The sequence below is a fragment of the Phodopus roborovskii genome, unplaced genomic scaffold (assembly GCF_943737965.1).
Source record: "Phodopus roborovskii unplaced genomic scaffold, PHOROB, whole genome shotgun sequence".
Taxonomy (NCBI): domain Eukaryota; kingdom Metazoa; phylum Chordata; class Mammalia; order Rodentia; family Cricetidae; genus Phodopus; species Phodopus roborovskii.
Window position 1 is genome coordinate 1049613 of NW_026126548.1, and position 18512 is coordinate 1068124.

Sequence of the window (18512 nt, forward strand, 5' to 3'; positions counted from 1 at the left end):
ATAGGTAACCACACCTGCTTGGTTTTTGGGTCCTGAATATTTTGTGTTAAGGATTTGTTGGATTTAAGATTTTCTTTGGTCAGTGTATCTATTTCCTCTAGTTTATCTTCAGAGTCTGAGATTCTCTCTTCCAACTGTTGTATTCTGTTGGTTATGTTTGCATCTGTAGTTCCTGGTCATTTATCCAGCTTTTCTATTTCCAGAATTCCCTCAGTTTGTGTTTTCTTTATTGCCTCTATTTCAGTTTTCAGGTTTTGAACTGTTTGAATTATTTTCTTCATCTGTTTGATTGGTTTTTTTTTTTTTTTTTTTTTTGTTTTTGTTTTTTTTGCTTTTGCTTTCCTTGCTTTAAGAGATTTGTTAATTTCTTGCATTTGGTTTGTCTTTTCCTCTATTCCAGTTTTTTTTTTTTTTTTTTTTTTTTCTTCCATTAAGGGATTTTCTTATATCCTCTATCATTTTCATGAAGTTGTTTTTAAGGTCATTCTCTTCTGCTTCATCTGTGTTAGTATAGTCAGATCTTGTTGGTGTAGAGTCCCTAGATTCTGGTGATGTCATATTGGTCTATCTATTGTTGAATGTGTTCTTGTACTGCTGACTTCCCACCCCTTCTCCCCGTGGGTGCAGGTGGGGTCTCTCTGTCTACTCTCCTCTCCCAGTGGGTGAAGATGAGTCAGGACTTCCATGTCAGTAACTCTGGATGGTTCGAGCTTTCTTACAGGCCCCAGACTCACCTCAAACAGAGAACATAGGGGGGCCAAGCCTATGCTGATATTAAGGAAACAATGATTCATTGTCTATATGGATTTTCTTCTAGTCTGAGTGTGCAGCTATATGTTAAGTAAAGAATTCATTATTAGGACTTTGTTTCTTTGTAACATGATAAGCAGAAAGGAAATAAGTCTCACAGGGTTGATGCACAAAGTGGAGAGGAAGGGACACTATTTTACTGGATGAAGGTAAGCTACTTTAGAAAATAGTGAGACTTGGCATGACTACCAAGTGAAGAGATTTTTTTCATCAGTTGGTTGAAGCACTCTCTACAGTCTTCTTCCACTGAGTGCTTTAAAAGAATGCTAAAAACAAATTAAATATTATCAACTTGTCATCTAGAATATGTTGTCAGCAGCCTCAGGAAAGTTGGAGCTTTTGTAGCAGTTGTTGGGATGTGAACCTTAGGTCTTCATTGCTATTTCAGGTTGACTACAGACAGAAGGCTGCTGCAGCAGGTAGAATCCCCACAAACTATCTTAGAAGGGAGATTGGTTCTTCTGACAAAGAAATCCTCACCAGTCGAATAATAGGTAAGAAGAGGTGCTGCTTATGCAGTGTGCCATTGTTGCCATCACTTCTTTCTCATCTCTGCTCTACAGGGTCTCCTAACCTCCCTAATTGCTATCAGATGTATGCTGCATGAGAAGAAAAACTTGTTTCTTCACTACCAAATCCTTATACCTAGTATAGAGACATTCAGTAAAAACTGAATCCACCACTTCCTGGTGTAGAGACATTCATTCAGTAAACACTGATTAAATGAATCTGTTGAGCATTTGAATTCCATGCCTTTTTCCAGTTAAATCTATCCATTGTGGCTTTTCACTTTTTGTTCAATTTAGTAACTCCTAAAAACATTGTATTTATCACCTATTGGAGTATGTCTTTTTTGAGAAGGAAGAGGCATTAGTGTGTATGTGTGTATGGGTGGGTGTGGTAATGATGGTGGGTAGTTGTGGTAGGGGTAGGCTGATGGTAGTGGTGGGTGGTGGTGAGCTGATGATTGGTGGTACAGGTGGTGATAGTTTGTGGGGTAGGGGTAGGTTGTGTGATGTGTGATGATGGTGTGTGGTAGGGGTGGTCATTGGGAGTGGTATCGGGTGGTGGTAGTGAAAGCCTGGGCTATTCACATGCAAACGCTGTACTACTAAATAATGTCACCAGCCTAATAACATTCCAGCTCTTTGACATCTAAAATATTATGGGATTATTTGTTGTCTACAGCTTTTCTCCCAATATTTGCTAGCCTGAACATATTTATATGTATTCCTCAGACATAGTAAACCAATTGAAATGTTTTCTTTCTGTCTGTTGTTAGTCTTCAGCTTCTTCCTGTATTTTCCTAACACATGGTCTTTTTGCTTGTGTCTGTAACATAGTCAACAGCTGTCTATTAATTCAGTAGCTTTTAATTCTGAAGCAGCTCTGTCAGAGCCATTTAATGTTTTTTTCTTTGTTTTAACAGATCGTTCAATTCGACCTCTCTTTCCAGCAGGCTATTTTTATGATACTCAGGTAAATTCTGTTTTGGTTTGTTACCATATATTATGTTTTTAAACTGTTTAATCCCTAAACTCTTTCCAAGAAAGCTTTATTCTTTAGGTCACTTTAAAAGACAGTACTTTGAAAAACTGTATGTGATTGGTGTCATTTTAAGCTAATACCTGAATTATATAGGACTAAGAGACTGTTGGGAACACTTTAGGAAGATTGAATGAGAATCTAAAAAATCCTGTGTTAGGAAATAAATGAATGTATATAAATGACAGTGTGATAGTTATGGGTAGTAACCATTCTAAATGGTAGACTTTATAGGTCAAATTTATAAAGCCCATTAGGACAATTAACTATTTATTTGATAACCAAGATCTAAATCTTCATAGCTCTGGCTGGTTTTGAACTCTGTGTAACCTAGGCTATCCTCAGACATGTAGCAGTCTGTCTGCCTTGGCCTTTCAAGTGCTGAGATTATAGCAGTGAGCCAGTATATCCCAACTAATTTTAATAACACATCTTTATTTCTAGGTCTTCTGAACTTCTATTATATTCTAATACTTCTGGAATATTCTTTTCTTTCCATGAGGTCATCATATGCTTTAGTGAGGTATACTTAGTAGCCATTTTATTAACTGCACTAGATAAGTATACCTTTGAGAGGATATCAGAGCCTCAAGGAAATTATTCTTTTAAAAATTTAACATGGATGCATCACTGCAGTATAAACCGATAATAATACAAGTCCATAGTTTACATTTACAGAATACTGTAGCATACCTAGTACAAAAGGAACTCCTTACGCAGGTGAGACAGAACTGGACATGTAACTTGGTAGTAAAAATGAAGCTCTGTGTTCAACAATGCCTGGTAGCCACGCACACCACATACCCTTAAGAAAAGAAAATGAGGAAATTGCAATTTTAAATACCTGGTGTCAGGGATTTAGTTAAATGATAGCTAACTTTAAGGGGTTTGGATATTGGTCATATAATCTGCCAACATCAAGGGGATGTTGATGTCTGTATGTTTACTTTATTTCCCTTGTTGCCAGGTTATTTGTAATCTCCTAGCAGTAGATGGCATCAATGAACCTGATATCCTAGCAATTAATGGTGGTAAGTATAAGAACACCAACTAAAATGATCACTTGATTTTTTTTTTTTTTAAGGCAATGAAATACTATAATTTCAGTTTTGTTTTGTTTTTTCCTTTTCAAAGCTTCTGTAGCCCTCTCCTTATCAGACATTCCTTGGAATGGGCCTGTTGGTAAGTTACAATTTGAAAGTATGAGCCACTGCTTATATTCTCTCAGTAACAATGAGCATGTCGTTGGTGCTGATTTATCACTTCCTGGGAAGCTGAACTAGGTAGCAGTCTAAGATTCCTTGCAGGTCTTCCAGACATTTCCATCCTTGCTTTAGGTTGTGTTACCAGTAATACTGTTTTAGTGCTATTGATTTTATGGTCCTAGACTTCTTAGTTTCCTTTCTTTCTTTACAGTGGGGAATTGCTACATTATATACTCTTTCAAGCTGTTTTTAACTACAGTTTCTTATAAGTTCTAACCATACTGTCTGCTAAAGATTTAAGTTTGCTGGGCTAAGCACTGAAGGGAAAATGGCAATCTTTGTAGTAGCAATAGAAAGAATAAAAAGGCTTTTCTTTCTCTTAGCATGAGTAAGGGGAAGAGACCAATATTTATTTACAAAGAGCACTATTATAGTGCCATAGACAAGATGCTTGGAAAGTGATAGAAGGGCAGGTTGTCATATAGGGCTTCTCAAAGTAGCCAGTGTGTAAGTCAAACCAGTGGGGGAGGGGTGCAAGTATTTGCTTTGGATGGAGTTGTCTGGATATACAGAAGAGCAAGGGCATCATCAATAAGTGTGCAAAAAAAAAAAATTTTGGCTTGAGGGATTTAGAACATCCCACTGAGCCTGCAAAGGAGGTTGGGGTAGGGTGCTCTCTGAACATAAGAGATGTTGTCAGAAAGACAGTGGGTTGAAGCTGCTACTGGAATAATACTGTCAAAACAGCAAGTTTTAATTAAATAATTGCTAACATTTTAATATGTTTTAGGGGCAGTACGAGTAGGAATAATTGATGGAGAATGTGTTGTTAACCCAACAAGGAAAGAAATGTCTTCTAGTACTTTAAATTTAGTAGTTGCTGGAGCACCTAAAAGCCAAATTGGTAAATAATTTAAATATATTCATTCTGGATTTTACTTTAACTTGTACTGCTTTTGTTATTTGTGCCTCTATTTTTCACTTAAAAATATTCTATTGGTGAAAGGTTCTCAGACAGTAATTTTTCCCTTACTCTCTCTAGTTATGTTGGAAGCCTCTGCAGAAAACATTCTACAGCAGGACTTCTGCCATGCTATCAAAGTTGGAGTGAAGTATACCCAGCAGATAATTCAGGGCATCCAGCAGTTGGTAAAAGAAATTGGTGCTGCCAAGAGGACACCTCAGAAGATATTCACCCCTTCACCAGAGATGGTGAAATATACTCATAAGTAAGAACACCTGTGCAGATGGGCAATTGTCAGCAGGTTCACTTTCCTCTAAGGGCATGTACTTTGTATTGCTTCCATGTAGCACTTTCCTACTTTAAGTCATTATAATAAATATCTACCTGATGCCCACAGGTGGGTAAACCCAGCATACTGCATAAACTTAATCCACGACTTAAATTTAAACCTCAAGTGTAAAGGAAAGGCATTTATTGTTTAAAAACCAGTTCCTTTACTGGGTGGTGGCGCACACCTGTAATCCTCCTCTGGAGGCAGAGGCAGGGGGATCTCTGTGAGAACAAGGCCAGCCTGGTCTACAGAGCCAGTTCCAGGAGCTGCACAGAGAAACCCTGTCTCCAAAAGAAACAAAGACAAACAGAAATTAGATCTTTTATCTTTTCACGTATAGAGAAAGGAGAATAAAACATATGATATTTGAATATCTAGGAAATTGTTGGATTTCTCAACAAGAAATGGATTTGAACCAGCCCTATGCCCAGGGCTGAGACAGTGCCTAGCAGTGCTTAGAACAGGGAGACATTCAGCACATGCAAGTGACTCTGAATTGGAATTAGATGAACAGTGAAGAGGGAGGGGGCATAGTGCATGTGAGTGGTTTGCCTAAAAGGTGGAAAAAAAATCTCTTCTGGGTTATAATAAGCATGTAGCAGTGACATGCAGCAACATTTAACCTTTCTGAAGTACTAATTATTTAGTTTGCAGTTCATTGTTGTTTAATATTTGTTTCAGTCATAATGTCATAATTCAATTATTGTTTTGCTAACATTTATTTTATACTTAATAGCATCGCCATGGAGAAACTCTATGCAGTTTTTACAGATTATGAACATGATAAAGTAGGTATACCTTAAATTTGTTTTATAGACTTTTGTTGTAACTCATATGATTGTGTTTGTACATTCGTCCTTTTTGTCCTTAAGAACTCTCTGGCCAGGGCTGGGGATGAGGCTCAGTGGTATAACAGTTGTCCAACATTCACGAGGCCCTTTGGTGGATTGGCAGCACTGCAGAGAATAAATAAATCTCTGAAAAAGAATATTAATAAAGCAATTCTCCTTTGAGAACTCACGCCCATATCCTGTGTGTGTCTTGCTTCCTTTCTGGTACCTTTCTTTCTCCTAGTCCCTACTGCTTATACAGTCACCTCCAACTGGACTATCCTTTATACGGCTATGTCAAACCCTACCTGTTTGTTTTTCTAATCTTTTGTTAATATACATTTTAAGGAAATGTACAAATATAATTTAAATTAATTAAATCAGATTTTAACCTTTAAGGAAGGTTATTGTTCTTATAGTGCAATGTTTGTATAGCATTGAAAATGGAAATGAAAATGTTTCATATTTATATACTTTAACATTAATGCTGTTTTAGATTTCTAGAGATGAAGCCATTAACAAGATAAGACTAGATACAGAGGAGCAACTAAAGGGTAAATTCTATTTTCATTTTTTAAAGAGATTGAAAGGAAAACATTGATTTGTGGTTTTTTTTTTTTTAATGTAGATTTGTTTTCAAATATCAGTGGTAAGAAACCTCAGTTATTCTCATAGTTCCTCAGTTTTATCTGTAATGATGATAGACCATGTGGTTGCCTGTCATGTTAAATTCTAAGTATGGCTAACACTTGGCTTGAGTAGGCTTCTAGTAAATAATGAACAAAATGTTCCATTCTTCTCTGCTTCGGGGTCTCAATGTGCTAATCCTGTAACCTGTCATTTGAAAACCTAAAAAATATTATTTAAAATTCTTGAGCCAAAAAAGAAAGCATCTGGATGTGGTGGTGCACACCTTTAATCTCAGCAATCAGCAGGAGGAGCTCTGTTGATTCTAGACTGGTCTGATCTGCTTTATTACAGAACAACCAGGGTTATGTTGAGAGACCCTGTCTCAAAAATAAAGAAAAGAAAGGAGAAGGAAGGAAAGAAGGAAAAATGATCGCAGGTTGGGGATATAGCTCATGCATGCGGTCTTGTGTTAAATCCCCAATAGTAAAAACAAAAAACATTTAACAATACATTTTTAAGACTATCACCTGTAACATAATACCCATAGATATCAAGTAAGCAATTTGCACCTATATTTGGCACATAGCCATCATTCAACATGATGTTATTGCTGTTATTCCTCACATTGGAATCACAAGAGGGATAACTATCCACAGATCACTAAGGAGAGTTGTAAGGAGTAGGGTCCCCGTCACCTCCCACCCCCGGCCCACCGCCGTGCCAGCCCCAATTAACACACAGAGATGCTATATTTAATATAATGCCAGGTACTAGTTTCTTATCGGCTAGCTCTGTCTTAAGTATTAACCCATTTCTGTTAATCTAAGTATTTCCACGTGGTCTCATCTTACTGGGGAGTGGGGCGGGCATCTGGTCTCCCCAGTCTTTCCATGTTAACTCCTCCTTACTACTTCCTCCAATTCTCCTTGTCTCCTAGTCCCGCCTATCTTGCTTTCCTATTGGCCAACAGTGCTTTATTCATTAACCAGTATAAGAAACATATTTACAGAATGATATCTCCCATCAGAGAGTATATAACATCATTCTTGTAACACCTGAAATATAAGGAAAGATTGACATATAGTTCTAAATAATTTTTCCACCAAGAGAAAAGTGTCCTCTTGTGGGAGTGTTTATCAGATTTTAAAGTAAAAATTTTAATGTTGCATTTATGTTTATGCCATTACACATAATTATCTTCAAATAAATTTTTATTCTTTTTATCAAGAATAAGAAATTATGGTAAGCAAGGTGGGTCAGCAGATAACAATGCTTGCTGGGAAGCCTGGAAACCTGAGTCTGACCCCTGAAATTCACATCAATGTGGTAGAAAAAAACTGACTGCACACAGTTGTTCTCTGACTCCACAAGTATACATGGCATGCACACCATACACATTTGTTATGCTTACATATAAACAGTCAAACGAGCAATATGTTTTTTAGAGAATGAGAAATTAATCAGAGATCCTGGTTCAGGCCTATAATCCCAGCACTCAGGTGGTCATATTGTGAATTCAAGGCCATTCTGGGCTATACAGCAAGACTCTGTCTTGAAAAGGCAAAACTAACAGAAGTATTCTGACCTAGGAATGTGGTTTCATAGAAACCTGCTTCTCGTGTGTGAACCCTGGGTTCTGCCAGGCACTACCAAGAGGAATGCTTGTTGCATGATGAAGATATACTATGTCTTTCAAATTACTTTAAAGTTATACATTGCTTAATAAAGCAAGACACTGGTCCATGGTATTAGTGAAAGGCAATGTAATGACGTTTAAAAGCATAAGCCTGTGAGGCAGGCAAGTATTATGTCACAGCTAGATGGTCTCTAGAAATGTGCTGTGTGATCTCAGGGTTGTTTCTTTTTCTTATAGTCCTGCACTTGCTAGGCAAGCAGCCCACCGATGTAGCCCCAGCCCTACTTTACTTCTTTAAGCCTTTTCTTTCTAGTTACTAACAACAGACTTTTCCTTGTAAGCTGCTATGAATGTTAGAGGCATTCCAAGTAAAACATGCTTGTAAAGAGCCTGGCTCATGAAAATAGTTGGTAAATGGTAGCCAAAAAAGGCAACTAGCAGGAATTTGTAATCAAAGAAGATTTTTCCTCAGTTTGCAGATTATTAAATAAATGTCCACAAAGCAAAAGATAACTGAAGGTTAACTAACCCTCTTCATAATACAGGTGCCTGTATTGTCAGGGAACATGGCAGTACAGGAATGGTAAAATATACAAGCTAAATTCCTACGACTGGCCTCAGAGCTTTTGATTAATGTGCTTTGTTTGCCTGAGAACTGTTAAGACATCTTCCTTGGTTTATGCCCACAATACTTGATTTTATGCTGAGAACTTATCTTCCCAAAGGATAAGTGTTTGATTTGTTTTGATTTGTCTCTTTTCTATAGAAAAATTTCCAGACGTCGACCAATTTGAAATAATAGAATCCTTCAATGTTGTTGCAAAGGAGGTTTTCAGAAGTATTATTTTGAATGAATACAAAAGGTAAACATACCCTCCTGTGATAACACTGAAGCAGGTGCTATGCCTGCAGGTTTCCTTGAAAGTAGCAGCTTACTTAAAGGAAGGAACTGGGGTTCACTCTATAAGTGAGCATCCATTGAGGGAACTGGCATTCATCTTATAAGTGAGCACCTGTTGACAAGTAGATGGATTCTATGGCTGTGATTCTCTCTTGATGTACAGATCACACCTCCAGACACTGATTCAGTGGACTTGAATCGGAACTCATGTATTTATACTACTATTTGCAATACTGACAAGTTATTGTAGGCAGCTGATGTTGAGAACTTAATGGCATATATAAAGATTGCTCTAACTTCTATTTGGCTTTACTGCTTTATTAAAGATGTGATGGACGGGATTTAACTTCACTGAGGAATATAAGCTGTGAGGTCGATATGTTTAAAACACTTCATGGATCAGCATTATTTCAGAGGGGACAGACACAGGTAAAATATGTTTGAAAGGTATTTGTTTAATTATATCTGCAATGTAGATGCTGTAAGTTTGGTGTGTGTGTGTGTGTGTGTGTGTGTGTGTGTGTGTGTGTATGGTGTGTAACCTTGTTTGAAATCAAGGAATCACTTTTGTTGTTTATGACTACATTTGCTTGGAAAGCAGGACTGTGAGCTACTGTTTCCCCTCAGTCCCCATCTCCATAGGTGCACCATTATTGTATAGATGCATAGTACTGTCATAGTACTGTGCCCAACTCTTTTGATTTGTTTGGTTGGTTAATATTTTTTTTTTCCCCCTTGGTTTTTCAAGACAAAGTCTCTCTATGTAGCATTGTCATGTAGGCTAGGCTGTCCTTGAACTCAGAGATACACCTGCCTCTGCCTCCTGCACTGGGATTAAAGGTGTGTGCCACAACCACTGGGCTTTCAATATGTTTACTTATGTAATTTAAATACTTTTTAGGCAGAATTTCAATGTAGTATACGTTTTTAACACATGGAATTTTTGTGTATAGTTTTTTATTTTGTTTTGTTTTTGGAGTCCCTCTGTGTGGTTAGGGCTGTTCTGGAGCTCACTTTGCAGCACAGGCTAGCCACAAACTTGTGTTCCTCTTGCCTTGCTACCCTTAGCCTGATGCCTAAAATGTTTGATTTGATACATTGAAATGCCATCATTAAAAGATTTAGCATATTGGTGCAGGCCCATAGCTCAGTGCTGGGACCTCCCAGCACATGACAAGCCTTCCGTTCAGTCCCCAACACCATAAAAAGAACATACTAGCTTGATAAACTTTCAGTCACCTCGAAAAGTCTTCTCCTGTGTCTTTGTAGCTCCTTCCTGCTCTTTCCCTCCAGGAAACTGCTTTAAGTTCACTTCATTGTTCAGGGCTAGTGGGTTTTTTAACTTTTGTTTTAATGTTAGAACTAGCACTAAACTAAGTTACTTGTTCTAGGGTATATTGTCATTGGTCATCCATTCACGATCCTCGTGTGCTTTCTTCAGTTACTGTGAGCCTGTCGCTCTTTTTTTCCATGTAGATACCTATTCTCGGTGTTTACGTCAGTCTTACTGTTCAACTGTTCACTTGCTCATTTACCCCTGTGTTCCCTTTGCTGACTCCTGTGTGCCCATTGCTCTCTGGAGGTATAATGTTTCTCTTTCTCACATTAATCACTACAAAGTTATATCTTGTTGCTTTAATTTGTAGTTCCCTACTTGCAATCTCCTGTGTAAGAACCAGTGAGTGGAATTCCTGTCTAAGCCACACCCAGACCTGAGGCACTGGTTCGGATCAACTTCTGTCTTGCTGTTCAAATTTCTTGACCAGCTTTTGGGTTTATTTATTTTTATGTTTTTAATACAGTTTACAGCACTTTATCTGCTGTTTTGGAATAATGTTTTAGATGTTTTGGACATTAGTTCTTTTCAGTAACAAACCACGCTGTATACATATGACTTTATCTTCATTATACCTTTATTACAGTAGCCTCTGGGTGTATAGAATTAGCATGAAATCTTGAGTTCTGATATGGTTACTCCATTTCTTTTTTTATTTTTATTTTTATTTTTGAACATCATTCCTTATTCCCAGAGTGACAAAATTATGCACCTATTTTTTTCTTCCTTTTAACTACTGGGTATTAATTTAGGCAGTTAATTTAGAATATATTGCTGTGTATGGTCTATAGTGAAATCCACCAGTCATTTATTTTTCCCACTGATTTTTTTTTATAACAACTTACATTCAAAGCGTATAAATATATTTTTAGACTATACTTTCTTCATTGTTTTGTCGATTTTCTGGGCCAGTATCATTTTCACTATCAAGCCTTTGGGGTACACGTCCTTAATGTCTATGAAGTACATCTTCCTTGTTTACATACCCTTCCTCACAAAATTGTTTCAGCTTTTCTTGGTACATTTGTTCCTTCATTTGAATGTGAGAATTTTGTCAGTTTCAAACAGTCTTTCTAGAATGAAATTGGAATTGCAGTGAATTAAATATATTCATTTGAGAAAGAAATGGTAGTTTTACAGTTTGAATCAGTGCTTACAGTGAATATAGTGTGTCACCTTTGACTCATTTCCTCTTGTGGCTTTCAATGAAATATTAGAGATATGTCCAATTGCCGGGCGTCGGTGGTGCAAGCCTTTAATCCCAGCACTCGGGAGGCAGAGGCAGGTTGATCTCTGTGAGTTCGAGGCCAGCCTGGTCTACAGAGCGAGTTCCAGGACAGCCTCCAAAGCTACACAGAGAAACTGTGTCTCAAAAAACAAACAATTAAACAAAAAGATATGTCCAGTTAAATGTTCTGGATACTTGTGTTACCTCTGCTTTTAGTCTCTGCCTTTTAACTGGAGAGTGTGGTCAATTTATGCTTAATTTAATGACTGATGTCTGTTACTTCATTATTTCTCTTTGACCCACCTCTTTTGTTTCCCTGTTCCTCCTGTTACCTTGGATATTTACCAGAATGTTGTTTTAGTTTTCTGTTTGCTTTATCAATACAGCTATGCATCATTTCTCTGGAATGGTAGAATCTTTGGTTTCTCTGAATCTTAGAGTTAAAATAAGGAAACATTCGGGTATTTCCATGGATTTTCATCCCCTCCCATCCTTTATGCTCTAGTTGTGTTGAGTTACATCTACATGTGCCATATGCCCACAAGATAGGACTATAACTTTTACTTTGATCAATCATATGCATTTTGAAAAAGAAAAGGATAATCTTTTATTTTTATACTGAATCACATGTTTGCCATTTCTGGTATTCTTAATAACTTGAAAATGTGTCAGTGCTACATCAAAGAAAAGAGTCTTCCTTCTGAAGTAGTTTATAGTTTAGGTCAAGAGTGAGCCCAAGTTTGAAGTCTCCACTTCCTGTGTCTTCCATCTGCCACTCTTGTCTGTTTCCGACAATGTACTTTGCTCTATGCTTATTGAACAGCACAGCATAGAAAACGCAATATGGAAAAGGAATGAAGACTCTTAATTCATTACCGGAGTTCACAAGGGAAGAAATTACATCTACTGTTGCCACATACAGTTATGGTGGGTACATGTTTTCTTTAAGGTAGTTTTCAGCCTATTGGCTGCTGTTAGCAAATGACCATCATGACATATAATGTACACACACAAACACACACACACAATATTCTGGAACAAAGAAAAGGCTGATTAGATTGCATTCTTAAAGGCTAGTTAAATAGGCTGAATGCATGGTAGAGAAACAGGTTTTGTACATAGCTTTAAATGCTCTCAAGACCTATTATGGACTTGGTTGTAAAGTTGGCAGAAAATTAGTTTCTGAAGATGAGGTATTTTCAGTAAAAGCTATTTTGACACCTGAAGATCTGACTTTTCAGTAAGATTATTTCCATCATTCTTACCAGACTAACTTCAGATAGACTCTTATTTCTTTGCTAATCTGTCAATGCTTCTGTTTATTATATTTAGTCCTTTTTTGATTTAGAATTATGAACTGATTGTGGTGGGAGGTGCTTTTTCTTTCTTTGAGCGGATAAAAATGTAGTATTTGTTGTTCCTTATTTTTTATCTGCTAAGGACTCGTTCAAACCATTCCTATATGTTACTTATTGTTTGTATGTGGGTGATGTCAAAATACATTCTTCATCTTTGTATTTCAGCAGTATATGAAAAGGTACTTTTCTTGAACTATATCATACTTAAAATTTCAAGCATTAATCTATAAATGTGTTTTTTCATTAAGCCTGACAAGTTTCAGCTATTATTTTTCAAATATTTTTCCTTTGTCACTTTTTTCTCTCCTGGAATTGCAAATGCATATGCCAGACTCTATCAAAGTGCATGGCTTCCATTTTCCTTTTCATCTCCTCTTCCCTCTCTCCCATGTTTAAGATTGAGCTCGGGATCATGCTACTTAAGTGCTGGGCTACCGACAACCTCTGTATAGTTGTGTCTGTATATCTATCTTTATGTTCTCTGACTTGGTCATTGTTCAGTGCCCTTGGGAGTAAGTCTAGGTGCAAGAAGTCTTTGATGTTAATCCAGATTTTAGCTGGGAGTTGTGCTCCATTCCTCATCTTTTCTCTTAAGGATGTTTCCTGCTTCTTGCTGCTGATGTTGAACCTTGGGAATGTTGTACTGTGAATCAGTCTCTATGCTGTGTTTTAAATCTACAAAGATTAACTTTTCTTTAAAAAGGCAGGTTTGTTTGTTTTTGAGACAGGGTTTCTCTGTGTAACAGCCTTAGCTGTCCTGGAACTAGCTCTGTAGATCCACCTGCCTCTGCCTCCAGAGTGCTGGGATTAAAGGCGTGCACCACCACTGCTCTGCCCCAGACAGGTTTTTTGTTTTGTTTTGTTTTTTAACTGAACCTCTGTTGAGGCTTCTTTTATGGAATAACATTTCCTCTTTCTCTCCCTCAGCAGCCCTAGTGAGCCATACTTAGGCTATGTGTTAGCCTTTTGGATTGTTGAGATTTACAATCAGCTTGAGTATTTCAGGGTGAATATATATTTACTGTAATAACTGCTATGGCTAGCATTAAGTATGTATTTGTATTTTATACCCTTTTTTCTCTTAGAAGAATTAAGTTTGCCAGATATTTTTAGTTTGGGCTGTGAGTATATCTAGTATGCAAGGCCCTTACTTCAGTCCCCAGCACACAAACACAGACACACACACACACACACAAAACCAAAACAAAACAAAAACAAAAATGAGCAGATGAACAAACTATATCTGCATGTTTGTATGTATGTATACTCATATACCTGAATATTTCCTTTTGGTTTTAATCTTTGTTGTTACTATTTTAAAGTTTAAAGAATAATTTTGTTCTTTTCTTAGGTACTCTGTACTGTTACATTTGATTCATTAGAATCCAGTATTAAGTCAGATCAAATTATAACAGCTATAAAGTAAGTTATATTCTATGTTATATTTTGTGTTCTTTTGATAAATAGTCTTTTTTTGTGTATGTTATTCTACTGTCGTCACTAGCAAACTCTGTTCTGTTTGTTTGCTCTTTTGAGATAAGGCCTTAGTCTGTAGCTCAGGCTGGCTTCGGGTTCATAGCAATCACCCTGCTTCAACCTTCTGATTGCTTCAACCTTCTGATTATAGCTATGAGTCACCATAGCTAACTTGGTTATTACTTTTATAGGCTGTGTCTCTGTATACTTTGTTTTCTGTCTACACAGTCAGAATTGTAAAGGATACTTCTTTGTTGGTGGACCATGTTTTCTCCTAAATAGATGGTTTGGACCACATTTGCAAAACATTCCTTCTGTAATGTGATACTGTTTAGCTTATGTCCTTAAAAACATGCCCCAGGACCAACTTCTCAGGTAATCTTGTATAAGTTTTGTATTATAAGAATGAGTTCCAGGTACTAAAATAAGCCAGAGACTATTGATGAAAACGGTCTGGTCTCAACTGATAATGAAATTTTGTGCTTCCCTCCTATTTCTACAAACGCAGTAGTAAAACTGTTCATTTGCTTAAGGTAGTGTCTCCAGCAGCCCCACTGCATCATGGTCTTGAGACTCATAGCCTTCCTGCCTAACTGATAGTAGTATCCCCTAAAGTTTTCAGGATTGCTACTTCCACTGCCGTTTTTCATGTATATAATAAACAGTTTAGAGACTGGAAATGTTTGTAGCTCAGTTGGTAGAGTATTTCCTTATGTAAACAAGATCCTGGATTCAGTCTCTGTCATCACCCAAATCGGACACAGTGGTGCACATCTGTAGTCAGATCACTGAGGAGGAGGTAGAGGCAGGAAGAGCAGGAGCCAGCCCAAGGCTGTCCTTGACTACATAGCAAATTGGAGGGCAGCCTAGATACATGAGACCCTGTCTCTGAAAAACAGTAACAAAATACTTTTTTTTCTTTTGAAGAAAAATTTTTTCCACAATCAATCTTAAAATTCAATTGTAAGTCCCAGCTGTATGCAGACATTTCTCTCAGCCACTCAAGGGGCTAAAGCAGGAACATTGCCTAAGTGAGGGGTTTGAGACCAACCTGGACAGCATAGCAAAGGACTGTGAAAAAACAAACAAACAAAAAAATTTCCTTCTTCAGGGTTTATTCATCAATACTCAGTTATTTTTCTAAAAGCATGAGAAATCATTTTTAGTGATTTATGGAAGTAAATTTGTTTATGTCTTTATAATGTTTTTAATATTATTCCTTTTTCTTATAGTGGGGTAAAAGATAAAAATTTCATGCTACACTATGAGGTAAGATCATTTTTTCCCCCAACATTTTTAATGTGAAAAATTTCTAGAATACATAAAAACTAAGAGAACTTGATTGTGTGCCCACTCCCATTAATGTTTTACCATTTGTCCGTGAAGGCTGATTTAGTAATTGTTTTATTGCTTAGAAAAGAGATGTAGATGAGTAGCTTTCCGGTCAATAAGTCCCTATTCCCAACTCCCCACATGGTGGTTTATAACCACTTCTAACTTCAAGTCCAACACCTTCTTCTGGCTTCCATAGGCACCAGGCATACATGTACACAGACATACATGCCGGCAAAACACTTGTATATATAAACTAAAAATAAATAGATCTTTAAAAGAAATAAATTTCCAACCTTCTAGTCTACTTACACAGTACAAAAAGCTAATTTTAGTAATGTGGTACATCATATTTTTCAGACATCTTCCAAACAGACAAGTACATGGATACATGATAGATTTATATATAGATGGATGGATGGGTGGGTGGGTGGATAATATACTTTTTAGAATAAAAGTGGGATTCTATTATAATTTATTTTGTTGTTTTGGTACTGTATCTTAGGCATCTTTCCATATCACTTACATGTGTGTGTTTTGTTTTGAAGTTTCCTCCTTATGCAACCAATGAAACTGGCAAAATTAGTGGTATGAATAGAAGAGAACTTGGGCATGGTGAGTACAGTTCTTAGCTTGTATTGTATTATTAGAAAGACTTAGTGCATTTTGCTCATTGTTGTGTGTTCTGATTTAGGTGCTCTTGCTGAGAAAGCGTTATGTCCTGTTATTCCCAAAGACTTTCCTTTTACCATAAGAGTCACGTCTGAAGTCCTTGAGTCAAATGGTATGATATTGGAGTGTTTCTTTCCTAGAGAAGACTAGACTCCCTGATACAATCTTCACTTTCCTAAGGCTGTGTTGTCATGATTACTTCTACAGAGTCTAAGGCCTGCTGCATGAGAAAATATGTTAAATTGATCACACCCTTATTTTGAATCTGTTCTTAGATACTAACTTTTGAAAGCTCTTTAAAAACAAGTTATTTCTCTTGGTGTAATACACCAAATTTGGGTAACTGTACTTTTTTTTTTTTTTTTTTTTTACAAACAAATAGCAGAGCAAGTTAAGCTTGGATAGGAATCCATCAGGCAAAGGATAGCTGCTACATATGAGAGATAAATAATAAATAACTGAATACCAAGAAAGAAATGAGGCTAAGAGGTCAAAGTTTAATAGATTAAATTAGTCCTTGTATAAAGACTAGGTATAGTCACTGAGATGGAAGAGGCAGGATTCTTCATGGGTAGCAGTCATGTCAGGTGGTCACAGATTTCAGGGCAACACCAAAGTTAGCTCAGCCTCTAAATTAAAGACTTTTTCTGTTCTCCACTAGTGGTGACTGGACTTCTGATTCAGTGAGAGAGCTAGGGCCCCTGTATCTACTGATTAAGGCAACAAAAATATTGCTACTCCTTCTGGGAAGTTTCCTGTGCTCAGAATCTCTGCAGCAAAACTGCACAATTGAATGCTTCATAATAATGGGAATCTTATTCAATACTCAGTAGAGAAACTAAATTATTTGTTGGGTAGTGACTACCATATTGTGCCGTGTTGCTACATACTTTGTAACTTAGGAGAGATTGACTTAAATGTCTTTATATTATTTATTTGTTTATATATTTGTGTGGTTGTAGGTGTGACTGTGAGGGGTAGGGTTGGCAGACACACAGAAACCAGAGAAGAAAATCATATCTCCTGCTCTATCACTTGCTACCTTATTCCTTTGATACAAGATTTCTCCCTGATCCTGGAGCTAGGCTGGCAGCCAGCAAGCCACAGCAACCCTCCTGCTTCTGCACCTCATGGCACCAGAGTTCCATGCACATATGGCCACATACCCAGCCTTTTATTATGGGTGCTAGGGATCCAAACTTACAAAGAAAACAATCCTACCCAGAGTCATCTCTGCAGCCCCTGAAGTGATTTTACAAAGAAGAAAGAAAAGACTATTGACTGTTTTCTACTGTTTATGTTCAAGTGTGATGTATTATAAGGAGATGACACCAGTCATTTTTCTACATTTTAAGAAATCATATGGTACAAGTGGTTCTTTTTTTCTTTTCTTTTTCTTTTTTTTTCTTTTCCAATAGGGTCATCTTCTATGGCATCTGCTTGTGGTGGAAGTTTGGCATTAATGGATGCAGGTAAAAAATTATGTCTCAAAGCTGTTAGTATTTTACATGTATATTACACACACACACATATATATATATATATATGTATATTTCTTTGCCACAGAATAAAAGATTTGTTTAAATTGGATTTAATAAGTTAAAATCAGATTATAGATTACCAACCCAGGCCAGACACAAGATAATTACAAAGTAGAACACCAGAAAGATATTGGCTGAAGTTCTTATTTTCAACTAAAAGACTGAATATTTCTAATACACTGAAAATTATATACTTGCCTTGGTGACCCAGTGAACTTTCTCCCCTTCCAAAAGTGGAGACTTTCCAGAATTGATTCCAGTCAATAAAGCAATTTCAATTCGTTAACAAAAGCATTAGAATCCATAAGACAAAGCAACGCTATAATCTTTTAAGTCAGTGCACAGTAGCCATGGAGAGAGTAGCACCCCAAAAATGTGCTCAAAATTATAGGAAGGTATACTGAAAGTAGTTTGATGCAATCCCCGTCTGTGATACTAAAAGAAAAAAGCATTATCTGGCAAACAGTTACAGTGCACTCAAAAAGAAAGGGCAGAGGCGCCCAAAGTTACTAGAGAGGATACACAAGGATTTCTCTGCTAAGTTGTAAAATTCTCAACACAGATATTAAATGCAAAAAGGAGGATGTCTTAGTTAGGATTTCTATTGCTGTGAAAAGACACCATGACAAAGAAAACTCTGACAAAGAAAAACAATTGGATGGCTTATAGTTGAGAGGTTCAGTCCATAATCACCATGGTGGAGAGCATGGCAGCATG

At 36.9% G+C, this 18512-nt stretch overlaps 1 protein-coding gene across 1 annotated transcript in view; it reads left to right on the top strand.

The window, feature by feature from the left end:
- The window catches only part of Pnpt1 (polyribonucleotide nucleotidyltransferase 1), a 37111-nt gene that overhangs the window by 5253 nt on the left and 13346 nt on the right, over positions 1-18512 (top strand). Inside the window, exons 4-18 of the mRNA XM_051200710.1 lie at positions 1199-1304; positions 2240-2289; positions 3323-3386; positions 3490-3537; positions 4351-4464; positions 4603-4789; positions 5592-5643; positions 6182-6239; positions 8718-8814; positions 9179-9281; positions 14126-14196; positions 15483-15519; positions 16131-16197; positions 16277-16366; positions 17673-17726. Coding sequence (XP_051056667.1) covers positions 1199-1304; positions 2240-2289; positions 3323-3386; positions 3490-3537; positions 4351-4464; positions 4603-4789; positions 5592-5643; positions 6182-6239; positions 8718-8814; positions 9179-9281; positions 14126-14196; positions 15483-15519; positions 16131-16197; positions 16277-16366; positions 17673-17726 — 1198 coding nt within the window. The remainder of the gene's footprint in view (positions 1-1198; positions 1305-2239; positions 2290-3322; positions 3387-3489; positions 3538-4350; positions 4465-4602; positions 4790-5591; positions 5644-6181; positions 6240-8717; positions 8815-9178; positions 9282-14125; positions 14197-15482; positions 15520-16130; positions 16198-16276; positions 16367-17672; positions 17727-18512) is intronic.